Source organism: Felis catus, chromosome B3 (genome assembly GCF_018350175.1).
Source record: "Felis catus isolate Fca126 chromosome B3, F.catus_Fca126_mat1.0, whole genome shotgun sequence".
Taxonomy (NCBI): Eukaryota; Metazoa; Chordata; class Mammalia; order Carnivora; family Felidae; genus Felis; species Felis catus.
The window spans coordinates 116,263,970-116,283,797 of record NC_058373.1 but is presented as its reverse complement, the minus strand read 5'-3'; the positions used below and the strand labels follow the sequence as shown (position 1 = coordinate 116,283,797).

The window sequence follows — 19,828 nt, the reverse complement described above, 5'->3', positions numbered from 1 at the left end:
GATAACAGAACCAACCCCCTGCTAGGGACAGCTCCTGTGAGACTGTTAGAGAGACAGATAAACTTCTCTTTTATTTTAGTCACTGATTGGTGAGGGGCTGGGGGAGGAGGGTGTCCTCCATTGAAGAACCCAACCTATATTTCAGCTAATGCATACATTAATCAAGTTTAACTTAAACTTAGTTTAACTTAAACTTAGTTTAAATAAACTATAATTACATAATAATGTTAACAATGATGATAGCAATGATTATTTATGTAATTGACTTATTATTGCCAGGCACTGTTCTAATTGCTTTGCACATTTTAATAGATATGATCCTCACTATAGACCTATGAAGTAGATACTGTTATTAATTTGATAAATTAGGGAACTGACGCACAGGGAGAAAATAACTTGCCCAAGGCCACACAGCTCATAAGCAGTAGAGTGTGGACTGGAAGACATGAAGTCTGACTATGGAGTCCACTACATCCTACTCCCTTTCATGGAGATTTCAGAGATAAAATATTATGCCATCACTTACAAACAAGTTAAAGAACAATTAATAACATGGATAAATAACATACATGCTAAGTGAAAAAAGCAAGATACAAAACTCATACAGTAGCACCAAGTCACCCACCATGATCCCAATTCCGTTTCAGGAAAGTATACAAAATGTGTGCATTAAAAAAGACAGGGAGGAAAAAATTATAAAATTTCAAAATTGAGTATCTCTAAGTGATAAAATTACAGATCACTTAATTTTCATTATAGTTTCTAATATTTCTAAACTTGTATTTCTGTTACAAGAATGAGAAAAATACATTCTAATTTATCAAAATGAAGAAAATATCCCCAAACTTCACACTTCTTCCTTTTAGATAATAATAAAGGATCTTTATTGCTTCAATAAAAATAAACATTTTGCTTTCATTTGTATATATTTTGTGTCGCACTCCCCTCAATAAAAAACAAAATGCAGCTTTTTTGTATTCAAAAATATCAATAAAAGATCAAGGCTGCTGCAAAAAGAACATAACTTTTTGTTTAGATGAATGAAAATGATCTGCCATAACATAGGGCACTGACGTATAAACTCCAAGGTCCCATAGCCCTCTGATCTCTGTATAGTAAGAAAAAGTATCTGTAATGTAGCACAAAATGTTAAGGCATACAACATAAGACATATAACAAAATGCATAATACATATAACCCTTTTTAAACACCAAGACTAACTCTAATAAAAATCATGAAAGTATTATAGATCATCTGAGCCCCGCTTTTTAAAGTAAAAAATTTTAAAGCCTCCAAATCATATTTCTGCTTAACAACGCATAGCTGCTATAAGCCGCTTAATAAAAAGGCCAATAGGGAGGGTAGGGTACTGGCAGATTTAAGTCTTTTTCTAGAGCTGACCACATTTTCAAGTTAATAAATTCTGTAGTAAAGCAGATTATCTCAAAGAATACCTTCTTTGTCAATCCTTGCATAGCAATGAAATAAAAGAAAGCCTCAGAAAAGTTCAGTCATCACTTTTTAAACCTCGAATGCATTAATGAAATTAAGAAAACATATCTGTCAGAGGAATATCACCTATGATTTTTATATATTTCATATTTACATTTTAAACATAGATACAAACTTTTCCTCATTTCTTATTTTTTACATGAAAGTTTTATGTACTATTACATATAATTTTTCAAAGCATATCTCCACCAACGACCACCACTAATTTCATACACAGAAAAAAAACACACGTAAATTTTCCTGTTTTACCAGGCCTTATCTAGAACGTTTCCTCTGAGATGTGCCACATATTAAGCATTTAACTATCAACTATAAAGGCATCATTACATCGATTTATTAGTCTAAATTTACAAGAGAAAGCTGAGTTTAGCATAAAACTGAGAAGTGATTGCCAAGTTTTATAGAAAAAGCTTGATAGATTAAAAAAAAATAGAACTTTAAGGCTACGTGAATTCAGAGTCCCTCGTGTGACTTATCTGGGCACTAAACACAGCTTATTTTATTTAGTGTAACTGCAATTTAATTCAGAATATAGTAGGAAACCAACTGCAAAGAAAGGAGTCCCCCAGAAGACTGGTGAGGAGGTAATTTAACCCTTAAGATGTGGTTAAAAAAAAAAAAAGTGGTATGTTACACTGAAGGATTTGAGAAATTCTTAGACACTAACTGCCTTTTCAAAGATGCTAACTTTAAAACTTATCTGTCACATCATTGGAATCTTTTTTTTTTTTTTAACTAAGTTTGCATGGAGGTGAAGTCTATAAATAAGAAAGAAAACCATCCAAATTTTTCCAACTAGGTTCTAAATCATATACTTATAATTCAGCCTTTAAAATTAAATATGATTAACAATTATGCCTGCTGAGTACCTGTGATGAAAATACCTTTTCTTCTGCTGAAAAAGCCACTAAGAAAATCCTTAAAATACCACCGTCAGTGAATTTTTCCACCATGTCTAATGTTACCTGGTAACCCTGACACGCTAGTTAAAATTCAACAGAGAAATAATGGGTTTATGGGTTTACGGCTGTCGTTTATAATTGTGGTTATCTAGTATGATACCACAAAGTAAAGATGTAGAAAACAGTTAAGGAAAACTACCTAGGCTTAGAATTAAACAATGCCTGACTGCAAGTTTCCTTTAATCCAAAAAGGCTGTTCCTCTGTTTAAAGTAAACCAAGTATTACGTATATATGTGTACATAGGCAAACATTTATATGCACTCAAACATACATATGTATGAATGTATGTGTATGCTTGTACGAGTGTTTTATATAAATGCATTATGTGTACACATTTTCATATGTAAATATCATACATTAAAAAATTTTCAACCGAAGAAGCTAAATTTGGAAGGAAACAATCCTTTCTAAATATTTCATATTTTTAGGGAATATCATGACTCACTTTAACATATTTGAGTATACAGGACCCAAATTCATTTACCCAAAGTTATCTTACCACTGTTAATTATAATCATGAAGAAAATTAAACTATGTAACAAAAATATTCTAGTGGAATATATTATAAAAATCAGTATCTCCACCAATACCTTTAAGTTCAACTGTGGCTCATTTTCAGGATCTTTTTTGGCTAACTTTATATGCTATGGAACAGGTATACACTGTCCACTGATTGCTTGTTTTGTGCTAATTATCACAATACATTCAATTTGGCCGCAGCCAGGTCCCACAGGCCAGTGACTCGCTATTAGAAGGCAGATAAGAAAAAAAATCCAAATTTCAAGACAACATCCTGAATATTCACCCACAGATGCTAAAGTCACTCCAGACTTTACCTTTAGAACTGTCCAGTGAGTTCATATGTACATATTTTCAATAATCTGCAAGTGGATTCAGAATGGGATTTTACCATTAAGGCTTTCTTAGCAAGTTTTTGGGCAAATTAGGTTTTATAGAGAAAAGTCATCTACCGCATCATTTTATGTTTGATTTGGCCAAAGTCTAAAAATCCAAAATGGGTCAAAATTAAGCCTTTTATTTTCACAAAGCTGCTACCACAAACCGAATGGGCAACGGTGATGGCCACTGTAATTTCATATGCACAAATTGACAAATCCTCTGTTCAAAGGACTTTGAGTGAACCTGAGAGAAATAGCGATAAAAAGATATCAACTGAGTATTATTTGTAACTAAAAAAGTATCACCATTCTAATTCAAAGCAAGTAACCAAATTGAGGACCCTCCTAATAAACTCCCTTGCTTCTTCAAATTGTAAACTCAAAAGCAAAAGCACTCTGAAATTAAAATGTTTTACTGCCTTCTCTTTTTATTTAGAAATCACTATATATGCCAATGTTATAAATATCTTAGATGACCATTTTCAGGTTTCTGTAAGATTTGCTAAGGATAATTATTTTCATCAATATGCTTGTCTAATTGTTAACTTTCTATAACTAAGGATTTTACAAAATGGGAAATGTCAACAAATGGCATATGAAACGTTATTATATCTAACTCGGGCACCTTATACCACACATCCTTCTAGCCAAAGTGCCAAGTGGATTATCATCTCTATAAATGAAACACAGCTATAACAAAACAAAATCACTGGGAGCCAATGTGGTGCTTTCAATTGTGTATTTTTTTTTTTAATTTTTTTTTCAACGTTTATTTATTTTTGGGACAGAGAAAGACAGAGCATGAACGGGGGAGGGGCAGAGAGAGAGGAGACACAGAATCGGAAACAGGCTCCAGGCTCTGAGCCATCAGCCCAGAGCCCGACGCGGGGCTCGAACTCACGGACCGCGAGATCGTGACCTGGCTGAAGTCGGACGCTTAACCGACTGCGCCACCCAGGCGCCCCTCAATTGTGTATTTTTTAATAACAAAATTCTCTTCATTGTTTTTCATTTTCTTGTTACTAATCTGCATTCTGAACACAAGATGGATTATACAGAGAAATAGAAACTAAAGAATAAAATACTCTATATTTTATATACTTTGTATATATTTTACATACAAAGTATAAAATACTGTCTGTAAAGTACAAAAGAGGTATCTGAGTGGCTATGCATTACTGATGTTTTAAACTACACCACCCCTCTGAGAATAAACTACTTAATAACTTATATTAATATTTATAGGTATATTAACAGGAAAAAGAAAAAACTTGATGAATTTATTGATATTAGTATAGAGCCATGGTGTCCTCAGGGTACTGCATTTAGGATTACGTAAGTCTATCTCAGGTGACAGACACTGAAATGAAATATAGAATACCCAAAAGAAAGATTCCATAGCAACAGACCATCAGAAAGTATTTTTGCCCTTCCTGCAGCACATTCAGCAAATTCAAAGACTTTAAGATTTAATCAAAATCATTTTTCAAAAAATCAGCATTTCCCCACAGAGTACAAGTGCCAATGAGTAACAGGACTGCCCGAATCATTTTAAGAGAACACTAAAGCATGAACATTAATACTTTTAACTATCTACCAATAATATGCTAAAAACAACAAAACAAACAAAACAAAACAGTAAAAGTTGAGAGAAACCGAAAAGGGAAAGCAAGTCAAATTTTCCTCACACATAGGACAAATCCTATAAAAAAGTGCTCTTATGCATAGTTCCAAATGAAGCTGTCTCACAGAAATTGCAATCATTGTTACCCATCATCTGCTGTTATTACAGTTTTGTATCACCAAGATTACATAAGGCCTGCATACCAAGTTCATCGTGCAAACTGCTGCCGCCTACAGCAGATGCATTGTCATGTGATGCTTCTAAGTGGACACTCCCATTTCTCACCAGCAAGGAGGCACTAGCACTGAGCACTGCAGCCTGGGAAGGGGGGCGGGACTGGACTTTGACCTGGGCTGTGGACTGCTGGCCTTGCTGACCATCTTGAAGGCTAGGAAAAAACATGGATTGGGGAGACATTACAGGGAAGAAAAGAAAAAAACAACAGCTAGAATGAAGTCAATATAGAAAATGGATTTCAAAATGTAACCTGATTTTTTCAATGTAACCTAAGAAAGCTAACAAACTTTGCAACATATACAGATTACACTGCTGTCTTAAATCTTCTGGTCCTTAGAAAACTGAGTCATTGTGATGAACACAGCAAACATTTAATGTATATGTAAACTAACCAATCTGTGACTTTTCCCCACCCCAAGCCAACAAAATTCTAGTGTAAGGAAAAAGAAAGCAGCAAAGAAAAACAAGCACATTAACTATATATGGGGGTTGTAGCTGGTCCCCAAGAGATAAATCCTCTTTGTCAGTTTAAATATGCACTTTTCTTTATAACCTTTATAATTCTAGAATTGTTCTTTCAAATATTCTGGCATCTCGAATTCACAATAAAACAAAGTTTCTATGCACCTGAAAACCAAAGAATCCTTATCAAATGCGACCAAGGTGACAATTTTCAATCAAAAGAAAATCACAAACTAGTGCAAGAGAAATGGAATAACAAACATCGACTCAACCGAGTGAAATACAAATGACTGCTGGGATGCTGCAAGTATGATTAATTTATAAAGTATTTTTTCTATGAAAAGCCTGCATATTTTTTAAATAAAGCCACACAGGCTCTGTATACATGTTATTACCTTCTCCAACCCATTTCATCATTTCATTAACAAGGGCCCATCATTTTAGAAAATCTTAAAAATATTTTGGAAACCTGTAATTTCTCAAGGGATATTACAGTCTTTTTAAAATCTTACAGAATTCTGTTAATATATTATTAGTATTTTGTTATAGACTTGCCATTTAAAACTATCAAATCTAAATATCTAAACATTATCTATAATTAAGAAACTCTATTATATTCTTAACTCATTTTATATTTTAGATGTTTAAAATACTATGAATTTTAATGTGCTTAATACTCAAATTTAAATCAATGAAACTCATGAAAATATTTTGAGTATAATTATTATATGTCATTCTCTACATGATGTTCAAAGTAACTGCATTGTTATTAAATTAGACCTTTGAGTAAACAACAACAACAAGACTGCTGCATTAGGATGGCCTTATTCAGTTGTTTTATCATTTTTTTGAGTACCAACTTCTTTCTAATGTTCTGAATTCAATGCAATGATTTCTCTGATGCCTATAAAATAAACTCATCTTTATGGACAGTGAAGAAAGCTGCAATTTAAAGTAACCATGTAATAAAAGACTAAGTAGAAAACACTGCTTATGTTGCTGAAGCCTGTGGTTATGGCAACAGAATACACTTTGGAATCACACTGTCTGATAAAGGAACCACATGTGACTATCTACACTAAAATTTTAGTTCCACAGTTTCACCAAGCTCATTGCAAGTGCTCAAGAGCCACATCAAGTAGCTAGTAGCTGCCGTAGTGAAGAGCTACCGGAGTGGGCAAAAGCTAGTAGTTAGTGTCCACCACACTGGACAGTGTTAATTACATAGATCTTTCTACCACCACAGAAGGTCCTACTAACCGTTACTACCTGGAACATTCATAGTTCAGGCTTCTTTTAGAGCCAACAAAAAGTATACACTCTAAATAGAGCAGAGGAATGTGTGGAACACATGAAAAAACCAAGTCCACACAATGTTGACTTGTTGATGCTTACTTGCATTATTTTTTTAAGCTGTAACTATAAAGGTATTCGTTTAATAACTCCTTTGGAGTAGATGTTTGTACAATTGACATAAATCGAGAGATGATCTTGGGAATTAATGGAATCAAATATCGTTGTATTTTCCATACATATATAATAAGTCTGTTACTCTTCCTCAAAATCCAAAGTTATTTACAAAGCTTACCAAAATGACCAAATCTTACAAGGGAGAAAATTCTGACAAAAAAGGTGTTTTAAGTAGTTCAAGTGCTATGTCCCTTCCGATTCTGAATTGGAAGACAGAAGAATTTTATACAGTATGTACTCAACAAATCTTTCTGTCCTTTTTTGTTTTTACTTAAAGTCAAAAACAAAGGTGCTATATGGCAGTTAGGTGTATTTTAATGTGAACACATTTGAGAATACAATAATCCTCAACATACCCATATATACAAAAAGGTTTCCAAAGTATTAGGCAATGCATGAAAATCGATTCCAGAATAAAGAAACAAAAGAAACTAGTGAAAATCTATGTGGCTGTCAAGGTTTTGAACATCAAAAGCTAATCATAAATGTTTATGTCCCTTGAATTCCTGTTTTGAAAATCCTTCAACAACAAAAAAACCTCTCATTTTTACAGAAGTTGGTAGGAAAACTATTCCTGGATGTTTGTACTTTACCTAACTAATAACCGACAGGAGCTAATATTTTTTAGAGTATCAATTCTCTATCAAAACTACCAATTTGAGAAAAGGCAGCAACTATTTTACAACATAGTAAAAGGAAAGATAGAAATTTAGGTCTAACTGTTGGCTATCAATAGCATCACTGACATGCAATCTTACCCATTAACCTTTCCAATTTAAATGGCAGAAAAACAGGGGCCTCTGGGTGGCTCAGTGGGTTAACTCTTTATGTCAGCTCAGGTCACGGTTAGTGAGTTCAAGCCCCCACATCTGTCAACACAGAGCCTGCTTGGAATTCTCTCTCTTGCCCCTACCCCACTAGTGCTCTCTTGCCCCCTCTCTCAAAAATACAAAAATAAAGTTTAAAAAATAATAAGGAATAGCAGAAAAATATAGTTGGTCTTGGTCTTTCTTTCCTCTGTACCACTTATTTAGAATTTGGCACCTTCTGCCTTATATCGTTGGTTATTTTTATTTGTGTCTCCATGATGAAAAAGTAAACTCTAAGCGCATCATCACATTATTCTTATGAATCTGCAGATTCCAGAGAATACTCAAAGGAATGCCTTGAACACAGTACACAAACAACAAATATTTGGTGGATTTTCCTGAGTACCACAAAATGATCCCTATGAATTTCTAATCATGTATTCTGTTACTACTATGACCTTTTTTGATTACAGATCTTTCAATCTTCTAACACTTTAAAAAAAAAAAAAAATCTAAGAATAAGATAAAGCTTTTGTCCCCTCCCCAAATGCAACTAATTTTTCATTCCAGTCCATTAACCAGAGTTCTAAAAGATACCATATTTGGGTTGACAAAAATAGATAAATATGGAACTCTTAATACTAGTACTATAAAATTTTTAAATATTAATCTTTGCTTTTCTCTCTAGTAACTGAGAACTGGCAAGGGCCTATTGAAGCTACCTACGAGCCTAACTTAATGAAAAGGACACTTAAAAATAATTCTGAAACAAGACATTCTGACAATTATTTTAAAAATCTGCATTTTCCCTTCAGGAAGAAATTTATGATTCACTCACAATCCTTGAAAACATACAATTTACCAGGTTGCTTTTGACTGTCAATTACTTGAACTATTCATTAAAGTTTAAAATAAGTTAGTACATTTTAGTAATTGTAATTAAAGTACTGTCACTCCTATTCCATTTCCTTTTGACAAACAAGTTTTTCAAGTTTTCTATGACCATGCAATCCTATATTTACTTAAAGATGAGAATATTATTATGTAATTCAAACAGAATTAACACCAATATTTTCTACCTGAATATTTTTGCAATTTAAAAAAGATTTTATCCATTGGTGTTTTTAATTTCTCTAAGCTAAATTTTATCTTATTTCATCCATGATGAAGTCACCTATTTAAGATACATGTAAAGTTTATGCTGGAAATATCCTAGAATCTTAACAAAATCTGCACACTGACTACTAGAAGATTACCTGCCAAAAATTCTAAAGTGAGCGCTTTGCAAGTAAGATTCACGCCATTATCCTCATTTGAACGGTGATGTATTTAAAACCCTACAGAATTCTACATGATTGGCTGGAGTTAGAACACAGTTCTTTAATATTCCACCAGGCAAAGAAAAAAGTAATTTGTCTGCGTTTGTTGGGTAAGTGGGATCCAGCAGGCTTATTTGTGGCAAAGAATGAAAGGGTTTGCAAAGACCAAAAAAAGAAGGTTAAAATAAAAAAAGGGATTAATAAACAGCACCATGGAGTAAGAAAGCAAACAGGTCTACGGCAAGTGTTATTAAAGGGGCAAAATGAAAAGGTTAGAAAAAACAAAACAAAAAGTAAAATGAAATGCTGAGCTCTTTCTGCAGGTTGGGGCTAGACCCCAAATCCATCAGCAGAAAGAAGTTAATTCAGGGAGCAGAAGGGGAGGGTTCATAAAAGGCAAAGGTGCTCAGAAAAAGGTTTCTAGACCGAATGTTTTTTTAACTGGTGCCTTCCCATTTTTATATTTTCAATGTTGGTTTAACTAACCCATACTACTTCTTACAGAATTATGTATTACTGCAGGATTAATTAGGAACATGACCCACAAAAGATGAAGCTCCTGATTGTAATGTAAAACCCAGAAAAAATAAGCAAGTCTTAAATTCCAGGGAAATGTAAAGAGAAAGATTTTGTTACTCTCAAGAACAGGATTTTAACAAGGGAAGGGGGTCAGCTCTTCTGATCTACCATGTATTCAACAGGAGTTGTTTCACTAAGTGTTCTTTTTGAATTCCAGATTAAAAGGTAGGAAAATAATTTGGTAATGGTGATTTTCAACACAGAGATTAATGAGAGTATATGGTATTTTATGTGCACTGCCTAAGCAAGCACATGTAAAGCATTTTTGTCCATATTTGTATTAAAGCATCAGCATAAATGTTTTGATGTGTAAGACATACTTGAGAATAAAACACTAAAAGTTTAATGGAAAACTATTCCCAATATTATAAATAGATGTTTTCTTAATTAGGAATATCGGGAAATGCAAAAAATGTTTTTCTTCAGCACTAGTAAAAGTGGAGAAATTCAACACAGATATATACAAATATATACATATATATCCAATTGACCGTACTTTGCCATAGAGTATTTTCATCCCATGTCATTTACCAGGTTCTACTGATTATGAAATAAAAGATATAAATTTTTAAGCAATACAAAATATATATTTTAGTGAAGTGAAATAAACTGGCTTATCAAGCTGAGGTCAGTTATCTGTATTCCTCAGCAAGCTCACCACTCAGCCCATAATTGTTCCTATTAAACTGATCAAGATGTTGGGGAAAAGATGCTCCAATAATATTAATAGGGAGTAGAAAAAAAAATGAAAAGCTGACTTAAGGCCTCTATTTACATTTATAGAGCTGCCCTAAAGTAATTTTGCTATTTAAAATGGACTAACCCAATCTGATCGTTTTGTCTAAACAGTGCAACGCAAGGCATGCAGAATGCAGCAGGCTCGTGGTCACATGCAGAGAAAGCCCAAAGAGCTTAAAACTATAGGAGAAACTGGAGGGAAAAGAAAAAGCAATCTGAATGCTTTCCTGGCACTGACAGAACAGGTTAGAAGGTCTGTTACATGCATGCTAAGCTTGGTGGAATTTTAAAATACCATACCTGAGGGGTGATCCGATGAGCAATGTAGGAGGGGTAGGGTTACTCCCTGCATTGTGCCGGCGCCGTACTGCCTGGCGCCTAAATGTGCTGCGTTCACGGCGAAATGACACTGCCTCCTCGCTGGCCTGTGCTGCTGTATCAAGATAGACTTAGGTCAAATAGGAGCCTAGGTCAGAGATGTAAATAGCAGCTGAGCCTGCCTCTCCCGTCTTCCCACCCTCAAACGTAAAGGGAAGCTATCTGCTTGAGCCCAAGGGCTTTCATACATACACTGTTAATATGGCGCATCAAAGAATACACAAGACATACACATTGTTTATTTAGATAATTCGTTCTTTAAAAATAATGTTTTTGATATATCTGGCCTCACCATCTTCTCTTCAAACTCAATTTCCTATTTTAATATCTCCATTGGTTTAAACCTTCATCTAGGGGCTCCTGGGCGGCTCAGATGGTTAAGCTCGGACTTGATTTTGGCCATGCTCTCACGGTTGGTAAGCTTGAGCCCCCCATGTCCAGCTCCAAGCTGTCAGTGCAGAGCCTGCTTGAGATTCTCTCTCCCCCCAAAATAAATGAATAAAAAAACTTTGAAAAAATAAATTAAAAAAAGAACTTTGAAAAAAAAATACAAATAAATCACACACTCTTGAATTAAGTCAACTTCACAAGTGCAATATTTGTTAGTTCCAACTAACAGGAATGGGGCATTATTTTCCTACTGTCAAGAGGACAGTAGAAGCAAACAATAATACTGCATTTTTAAAATATTTATTTTGAGGCAGAGAGAAAGAAAACACGAGTGGGGGAGGGGCAGACAGAGGGAGAGAGAAAGAGAATCCCAAGCAGGCTCCACGCTGTCAGTGCAGAGCCCAGCACGGGGCTCAATCCCGTGACCGAGAGTCCATGACTTGAGCCGAAAACAAGAGTCAGACGCTTAGCTGACTGATAATACTTCATTTTTGATGCCAGAGGTAAGGAAGCTATTCATCCCACGCCGCACTGTGGCATAACTTTGGCAGCTTTTTAAATGTTTAATTCAAGACAGCATGGACATATCTTAACTGTGAAGTAGTGAGCTGCCATGAAACTTTATTCAACTCTACGCCAGCAGCACAGGTCCCCTCAACATTAGGAAGCAAGTATCAGCAAGACGGCAAGTACAGAAATTCATAGTTTAATCCAAAAGCGATAAAGTACAAACTAAAACCAAATAAGCAACAATGACAAATACCAACCATGGCTTAATAGAGTCACATAAAATTTTATAAAACCATTCTAATTGACTGATTTCAGTTTCTAGAACAAAATGCAAAATGATGCTTTATCTATGTGAATTTAAAACAATGGTTTCCTAGTGATCTCAATATTTTAGGGATGATTTTGACTTTGACAAAGGGTATCTGCATACTAAATAAATAAACACAAAATGTAGTACAGAAACATTCTTTCAAAACACTTTTTTTCTATTAAGTATTATGAAAAAGATTACAAATCCAAGAATGTTGCATTCAGATTTCAGTTCTATTGCAAGTTTTCTTGACATTTTAAAAACGTTACTAATTCTCAAATAATTCTTCTGCTGAGCAACAGCCATTTCCATCCATTTGGATGTTGATTTTAATAAAGTATTCTTTTTAATGTTTACATTCTGTACCCCTTCCTCAGACTGCACTGGTGGGTGTTAGATTAGGAATATATGCACTACCTTCAAAAGGATAACGGTCTCTATGTAGCCACTTTCTTCTACTGCAGGAATGACAAACACAATTATTTCACCCATCCGGCAAGCTTCCGCCAGTAAATAGTAGAAGTCACAAATGACAGAACGCCTACTTATTTTTCAGCTCACATACTACAGTGATATTCTAAGTTAGGCAACTAAATAAGAAGTTAGGTTTTGCGGCTTTGGCTCCAAATCAGACTGGACTCCTAATATTTTTCTTTTTTTCCCCTCCAGTTTCACTGAGATATAATGAAAAATCCTTTAAATGTGAAAAAGCTGTTACTTGTGATATAAAAGCTCATGTACACAAAAATTACATGTGACCTGTGAGAACAAATGATCATTAAACCTGGTCATCTAGAACTGTGCTGTCCCCAACACGGTAGCCACTAGCCATATGTGGCTACTTAAAATTAAATAAAATTAAAAATTGAGTTTATCAGATCCATAAACCACACTGCAAGTGCTCGAGAACTACATGTGCCTAGTGGCTACCAATATTGAGAACATTTCCATCGTCACAGAAAGTTGTACTGGACAGTGCTGATCTAGAAATTCAAGGACACCTTTCTGTCACCACCATCTACAAAGCCTACTGTATGCTCTGCCTATTCCTGACAACTATGATTTCAGTAATAGGAAACTGCAACCAGCACTGTCACAAACGAGAAACCGTACTGGCAGGCAGTCACTAGATAAAGGATAAAACAAGCCACTTGCAGGAAGAAATGAAAACTTACATGAGTGACTGTTAATGGCTCTCAGACATCAGCAATGTTAACTGAGGTTGCGGAATTTAAAACCACTCCTAAAACTCAAGACACTTTGTGAACTTATATTGAAGATTTCCATTTTACTGTAACAAACTACTACTCAATTTACAGGTCAATTCACTTCATTAAGAAACTTTCAAACATTCTCTCTAGTTTTAGATAACCAGAATAAGAGTAAAATTTACCCAGATATAATTTAAGGAGAATAATTCAATCCATAAAATGTACTAAAATTACTCTGAAGGATTTGGATAAAAGCAAAATGTAATCATTAAAGACTGAGAATAAATAGAAAGAAGGGAAACAGGAAACATTTTCTTTATTATCTTCCTTCTACTGAAGACTTAATGGTGTTAATTTTAAGTAAAAGCTAGTTATTGCATAATAGTAAGAAGAAAACACAACTATTAGTGTCCATTTATAGTCACAATGTCCTTTGGCTTCTTCAGAAAACTTTTTTTTTTTTTTTTGCTATTATTGCACTATTCATATTTTGTCCTCTGCAAAAGAACTACATAATACTACTCTTAATAAAATAGTTTTAGAAACACCCTAAGATGAAAGTTTAGACATCCTCTGAACAATGTATTAAAATGGAGTTATGATTATTGCCTACAGTGTCCTTGTAATATTCAGGGTGTAAATATCTAATGCTAAAAGAATTTTCAATGTTTACTGTAACAATTACTTTAACAATAGCTAGGATCACACATTCAACTGAAAACACTATGCCATAATTTATGGTCACAACAAATAAAACTAAACCATGCCCCCTGAAAAACGTACTACTAAATCAAAACATCTCTATTTGGAATAGGGTCCAAAGGGGGCCCAGTTCTATTAGCGCCAAGGAAAGCAAAGTGTCTTTAAAAAAGCTTAAAATAATTTGCCACAAGCATATTCAATCACATTAGTTATAGCTACACTTGCTGAAAATTCACTTCTACAACCCGATTGTAATAAACTTTTTGAATCTTTTAACTTTTAAGAGAAAGAAACAAAGCGCACACACACAAAAATCTTTGAACTAAGGAACCAAACAGGAGGGAGAAAACACTTTAAAACCTGGTTTGGGGGGCACGTGGGTGGCTCAGTCAGTTGAGCATCCGACTTCAGCTTAGGTCATGACCTCACAATTCCATGAGTTCGAGCCCTGCATCAGGCTCACTGCTGTCAGCGCAGAGCCCCCTTGGGATCCTTTGTCCCCCCCTCTCTCTCCCCCTTCCCTGCTCATGCTCTCTCTCACAAAAATGAATAAATAAACAAAACCTGGTTTTGAAGTTGACACTGCTTTTGAATTGTGACACTGCTTAAAACTCAGTATCTTCTGGCAAAAAAAAAAAAATGAAATTAACTAGAATAAGAGCATAAAACACAAGTAAGAAAAATTTAACACTCTAGGTACAACCAAATTTAAAGCATGTATAGGTATAGGAGGGGGAAAAACATTCAATGGACTCAAAAACCATGAATAACAAGAAAGATTTAAAAATACTTTCAAGGACATAGACAATTGTGAATTTTTTAATGTATATTTTTAAAATTACCAAGTCTTGACTTTTTAATCATTTCTTTGTGTTAGCAAACTTCAGCAGACTGAATTACAAGCCCAGCAAGTTTAAGAACCTTGGATCATGTAGCTCTTTACTTTTGAGGTAGTAATACAATCACTCAAGTAAGTTTAAACATTTACAGGGTACTTAAGGGCAATTCCTGAACAAGGCACAGATAGCCTAAGACATTTTAGACAGCTGTGGTATGATCTATTCTTAAAGATCAAATAAAAAACAAAATCCACAATACATATACCTCCCACCTCAGGAGTTACTTCTCAGTTACCTAAATGAGTTAAGGAAAATTCTCTAAATCCTATATTGAATTGTTTTAGTACGATTATTTATTTTTATAGTGAGGATACTGAAATAGACTATCAGTTTGTTTTACTCTGTGAATGAAAAGAGGAAAAGCATTAAAGGCAATGAGTAGTTTCACAATGGCAGGGAGGTATATTGCAGCCGCTCTGGAAAACAGTGTGGAAGTTCCTCAAAAAATTAAAAATAGATCTACGAAAAAAAAAAAAAAAGATCCACTCTATGGCCCAGCAATAGCACTGCTAGGAATTTACCCAAGGGATACAGGAGTGCTGATGCATAGGGGTACTTGTACCCCAATGTTTATAGCAACACTTTCAACAACAGCCAAACTATGGCAAGAGCCTAAATGTCCATCAATGGATGAATGGATAAAGAAATTATGGTTTATATACACAATGGAATACTACTTGGCAATGAGAAAGAATGAAATATGGCCCTTTGTAGCAACGTGGATGGAACTGGAGAGTGTTATGCTAAGTGAAATAAATCATACAGAGAAAGACCAGATACCATATGTTTTCACTCTTATGTGGATCCTGAGAAACTTAACAGAAGACCATGAGGGAGGGGAAGGAAAAAAAAAAGTTAGAGAGGAAGGGAGCCAAACCATAAGAGACTTTAAAAAAAAAAATTTTTTTTCAGCGTTTATTTATTTTTGGGACAGAGAGAGACAGAGCATGAACGGGGGAGGGGCAGAGAGAGAGGGAGACACAGAATCGGAAACAGGCTCCAGGCTCTGAGCCATCAGCCCAGAGCCCGACGCGGGGCTCGAACTCACGGACCGCGAGATCGTGACCTGGCTGAAGTCGGACGCTTAACCGACTGCGCCACCCAGGCGCCCCAAGAGACTTTTAAAAACTGAAAATAAACTGAGGGTTGATGGGGGGTGGGGGAGAGGGGAAAGTAGGTGATGGGCATTGAGGAGGGCACCTGTTGGGATGAGCACTGGGTGTTGTATGGAAACCAATTTGACAATAAATTTCATATTTAAAAAAACAACAATGGCAGGGAGGTATAAAAGAGCAACACATGGCAAGGTAGGAGGTGAAGGTTATCCATATTCTGTCTCAAATATTGGAAAGTTGTAAGCATCAGTATGTACAGAAAAAGACGCCACAAAAACATGTCAGTCATGCCACTGATTGCTTAGTGAGAGGATTCATAGGTGATAAGTGACTTTCTAGTCCCTATGCACAGTTGTGGCTGGCCTCTTGTGATGGCTCGATTGCTATTAAATAAACAAAAATTTAGACAGAAAAAAAACTGCTCAAGAAAGGTGTTATTTTCAGTGGGGAGTGTTTATTAGAGGAAAAAGTAAATATGAGAAGACTGCAAATAAAAAGTTGTGTTTTGGTACCTCAAACAGAAAAGCAGCAAATGCTAGTAGGAAATGAGACATGAAAGAAAGGCGAAAATACACACAAGTATATGTACATCTCAGAAAAATAAAAGATATAAGCAGACATCCTGAAATACACTGCCATTTGATCTAAACGTCTCTCCCCCTCTTACTTCCCATGTCAGCCAAGGATGATGCCAACACCGGCGTGCCAAGGTTTTGTTCTAAAAAAAAAAAACGAATACTCATCAGTGTTATCTTCTGGGAGGCCAAAGCACACCGAGAATGTATGGCACAACCTCAAAGCGTTCATTCCACATTAAACAATTTCAAGCTGTGAACATATTTCAAAGGACTAATCTACTTTTTGATAAGTAAACCAGCACACAACAGCAACCAACGACAAAGGATTAGCTGTGTCTTGAGTGAGAGAAAATCTCCATGTCCTACTGGTATTTTCCACAATCCCAGACAGCCAAACAAATACAGATGGGCAGACAAAATGCTTTCAAGAAATTAGATGATACACTGGAGTCATGATTCACACACAACAGTTCCTAAAAGAGTTTCAGGATTCCTTATCTCAGCGGTGGCTCCAAATGTTTTTTTAATCCTTTGCAAGTGGGATGAGACATATAGACTCTCTTCCAGAAAACTGCACTCAAACTATTTTGCATATGTTTTCTGATTCACCTAAGAAGGGGTCATTAGTGAAGAATATCTATTTGAAGTGACATAGATTTGAAAAGGGAAACTTCCTTACAAATGACTAAAAGGCATCAGTGTCTTAGTTCTCACACTAAACCTGTAATTTACAGAGCACTTTTACAAATCTAAGCTCACTAGAATCTGATAGTTAATGCTGAGACAGACCTAAACAGTTGTTCCTGTTTTACACCTGGGAAAACTGAGGCACAGATTTAATGACTTGCCAAAAGTATCCAGTTAATAATTAGAGGTGGTATTAAAACGTAACTGTTTGATTCCTCATCCAGAACTTCACTGCTACCAGAAAAAATACATATATATAGTGTAATGTCTGCCCCTACCACACAAAATCAGGCATGGGCTGGTTCAGGGAATTCTATACACTAACCCTTACTTGCCTCATCAATAAAATACCTCTTCTTCATACTGCTTTAAGAGAAGACAACTTTTCCAAGCACATGAAGTATCCAAATCTGTTCACTACACTGAATGAGCATCTTTCTCTGTGGTTTGATGTCTAAGCTTTCTTCTCCACATAGACTGACAGAGCCTTTCCCTTAAGCGGGGCCAGTCACATAAACACTTATCACTGCGCCTACTACAATACAGTGTTAAGTTAGGATCCCACAATGTCCTTCAACTATCAAATTCCAAAGACAGTTTACCCCTGCATTTAATGACCCACCCGCTGTGTTCTGCTTGGGTTTGTGTGGTCATTCCAGCTTCTCCTTTCGTGCTGGTGGCGCATTTCTGGTGTTGTCATTACTTTAGCTTCCCCAAGCACCAATTCCCTTCTACTACTTTGCTTCTTCTCACTTGCCACATGGAGTGACAGATGAGAAATTTAATGTATTGGAATTCAGAGTCCCTCTGTTTAGTAAGGTACAAAAGCTTTAATTCTCATGTTCTTGTCTATTCAGGGGTCTTTCTAAGATTCAATGATATTTGGATTCAAAATAACTGACCTCCAATTTACACAGATGGCACAAACTCTCATAAATTATTTATGGAGATTTGGTTTTTCTTTGAGTAAAGTGATATTTCCTTAACAAAAGATTACCTTTGGTTCCCAAAAGAAATATAATAGGATCCTATTTCATGCTTATAGAGTAGGGGCTCAAACATTACATTTGAAATAATTTTCTTGAACAGAAAAACAGAGGTTAAGAAATTCAGAAAAATATTACGAAGTATAATAGAGCAAATATAAACCTTTCCATTCTGATTGTTCTTTATAATCTGTTGAATCATGCAGTAAATTAAGGGACGCAAAAGAAAATGGTTTTTAAAAGTAATGCAGGTACCAAACGACACTTCTATGATATAGAACTTAATTGTACTTTTTCCTTCAAATATTCACCATCAGTTATTAAAGACATGCTTTATCATTATAAAAGAATTAAATGCAAAAGAGATCAACACAAAAGGCCTTAGCTTGCATCTAAAACTCTTCTCCCACCTAAGCAGAAAAGCTGATGAAATCCAATTTTAACCAAAGTACTTGATTAATGGTGAAAAGTCCTATGAAAACAATCATTTGCTATGTAACCAAATGCCAAGAGAGAAGGTATAGGATATATTATGGCCAAAATAAGATAAAATCCATATTACTAGATTACATGTTCATGTTTTTCTGCTGGTATTATGTAAGAAATCAGGTATTATGTAAAAATTCTTACTTTTACTATTGCTGAGTCTCACAATGGCACGATCAGAAATCTCTAATATATTTCTACCTTTCATCATTTTCTTCCACTTTAAGGAAAGGACACATTTGAGTAGCAGAACAGCGGTCTGTATAATCGAAACAGTAGCACTATTAAGCATTTCGTGTGGGCCAGGCAGTGTTCTAAGCATCTGACATCTACGAATTCCTCACAGCAACCCTGTGAGATGAGGAGGCTGAGGCTACAAGAAGATAGACAGCTTTCCCACAGCGGAGCCCGTGTACCAGCACGGGTGTCCAACATCATGTCATTATGTTAAGTCACCTCCTATGTTAAGAGTATTTCACTTTAGTACTTTAGAGTACATTTTCTAGATCTCGTCCTTCCACACTGCCAACTCCACTAACTACGCTTAAAAAGAAAACAAAATCATTGGAGAACTCATCAACACCTCCAAGTTCATTAGAATAAAATCTATTTGTGGCTTACGTACGGCCACATGAACGGTCAAGCAGCGTCCTGTTTTGTTGACACATTTCAGGAGTGTAGTATGTAGGAAGAGATAGCCCAGAAAACTGTCTTCTAAACTGCTAAAAAGGACTGTAACAATTAATGTCGATATAAATAAATCTTTAACAATTATTTGAGATTTTATACAATTTTTAAATGAGAACCAAAACATATCCCCTCTCTCACTACCTCCAATCTTCCAAAAAGCCCAAACAAAACCCTAATGAAATGTGATCAAACCAATGAAACACAAACCCTTCACACATTTAAGCTGTTTAGTTTTACTCTTATTTTATTCTAAACATAAATGAAACTCAAATAA

The 19,828-nt window shown here is 35.2% G+C and overlaps 1 protein-coding gene across 10 annotated transcripts in view; it reads right to left on the bottom strand.

Annotated features, from left to right (window-relative positions):
* Window positions 1–19,828, bottom strand: part of PCNX1 (pecanex 1) — a 170,524-nt gene that overhangs the window by 82,432 nt on the left and 68,264 nt on the right. For 4 of the 10 annotated variants that reach the window (XM_045060136.1, XM_045060137.1, XM_045060139.1 and 1 more), the window contains 3 exons: window positions 16,795–16,845; window positions 10,913–11,045; window positions 5,202–5,386 (listed from right to left, as the gene is read on the bottom strand). The exons of 2 other annotated variants lie outside the window; for them this stretch is intronic. In XM_045060136.1, the coding sequence (XP_044916071.1) occupies window positions 5,202–5,386; window positions 10,913–11,045; window positions 16,795–16,845 (369 nt within the window). The remainder of the gene's footprint in view (window positions 1–5,201; window positions 5,387–10,912; window positions 11,046–16,794; window positions 16,846–19,828) is intronic. 4 more of the 10 variants (XM_023255797.2, XM_023255794.2, XM_023255801.2 and 1 more) reach the window with 2 other exon arrangements.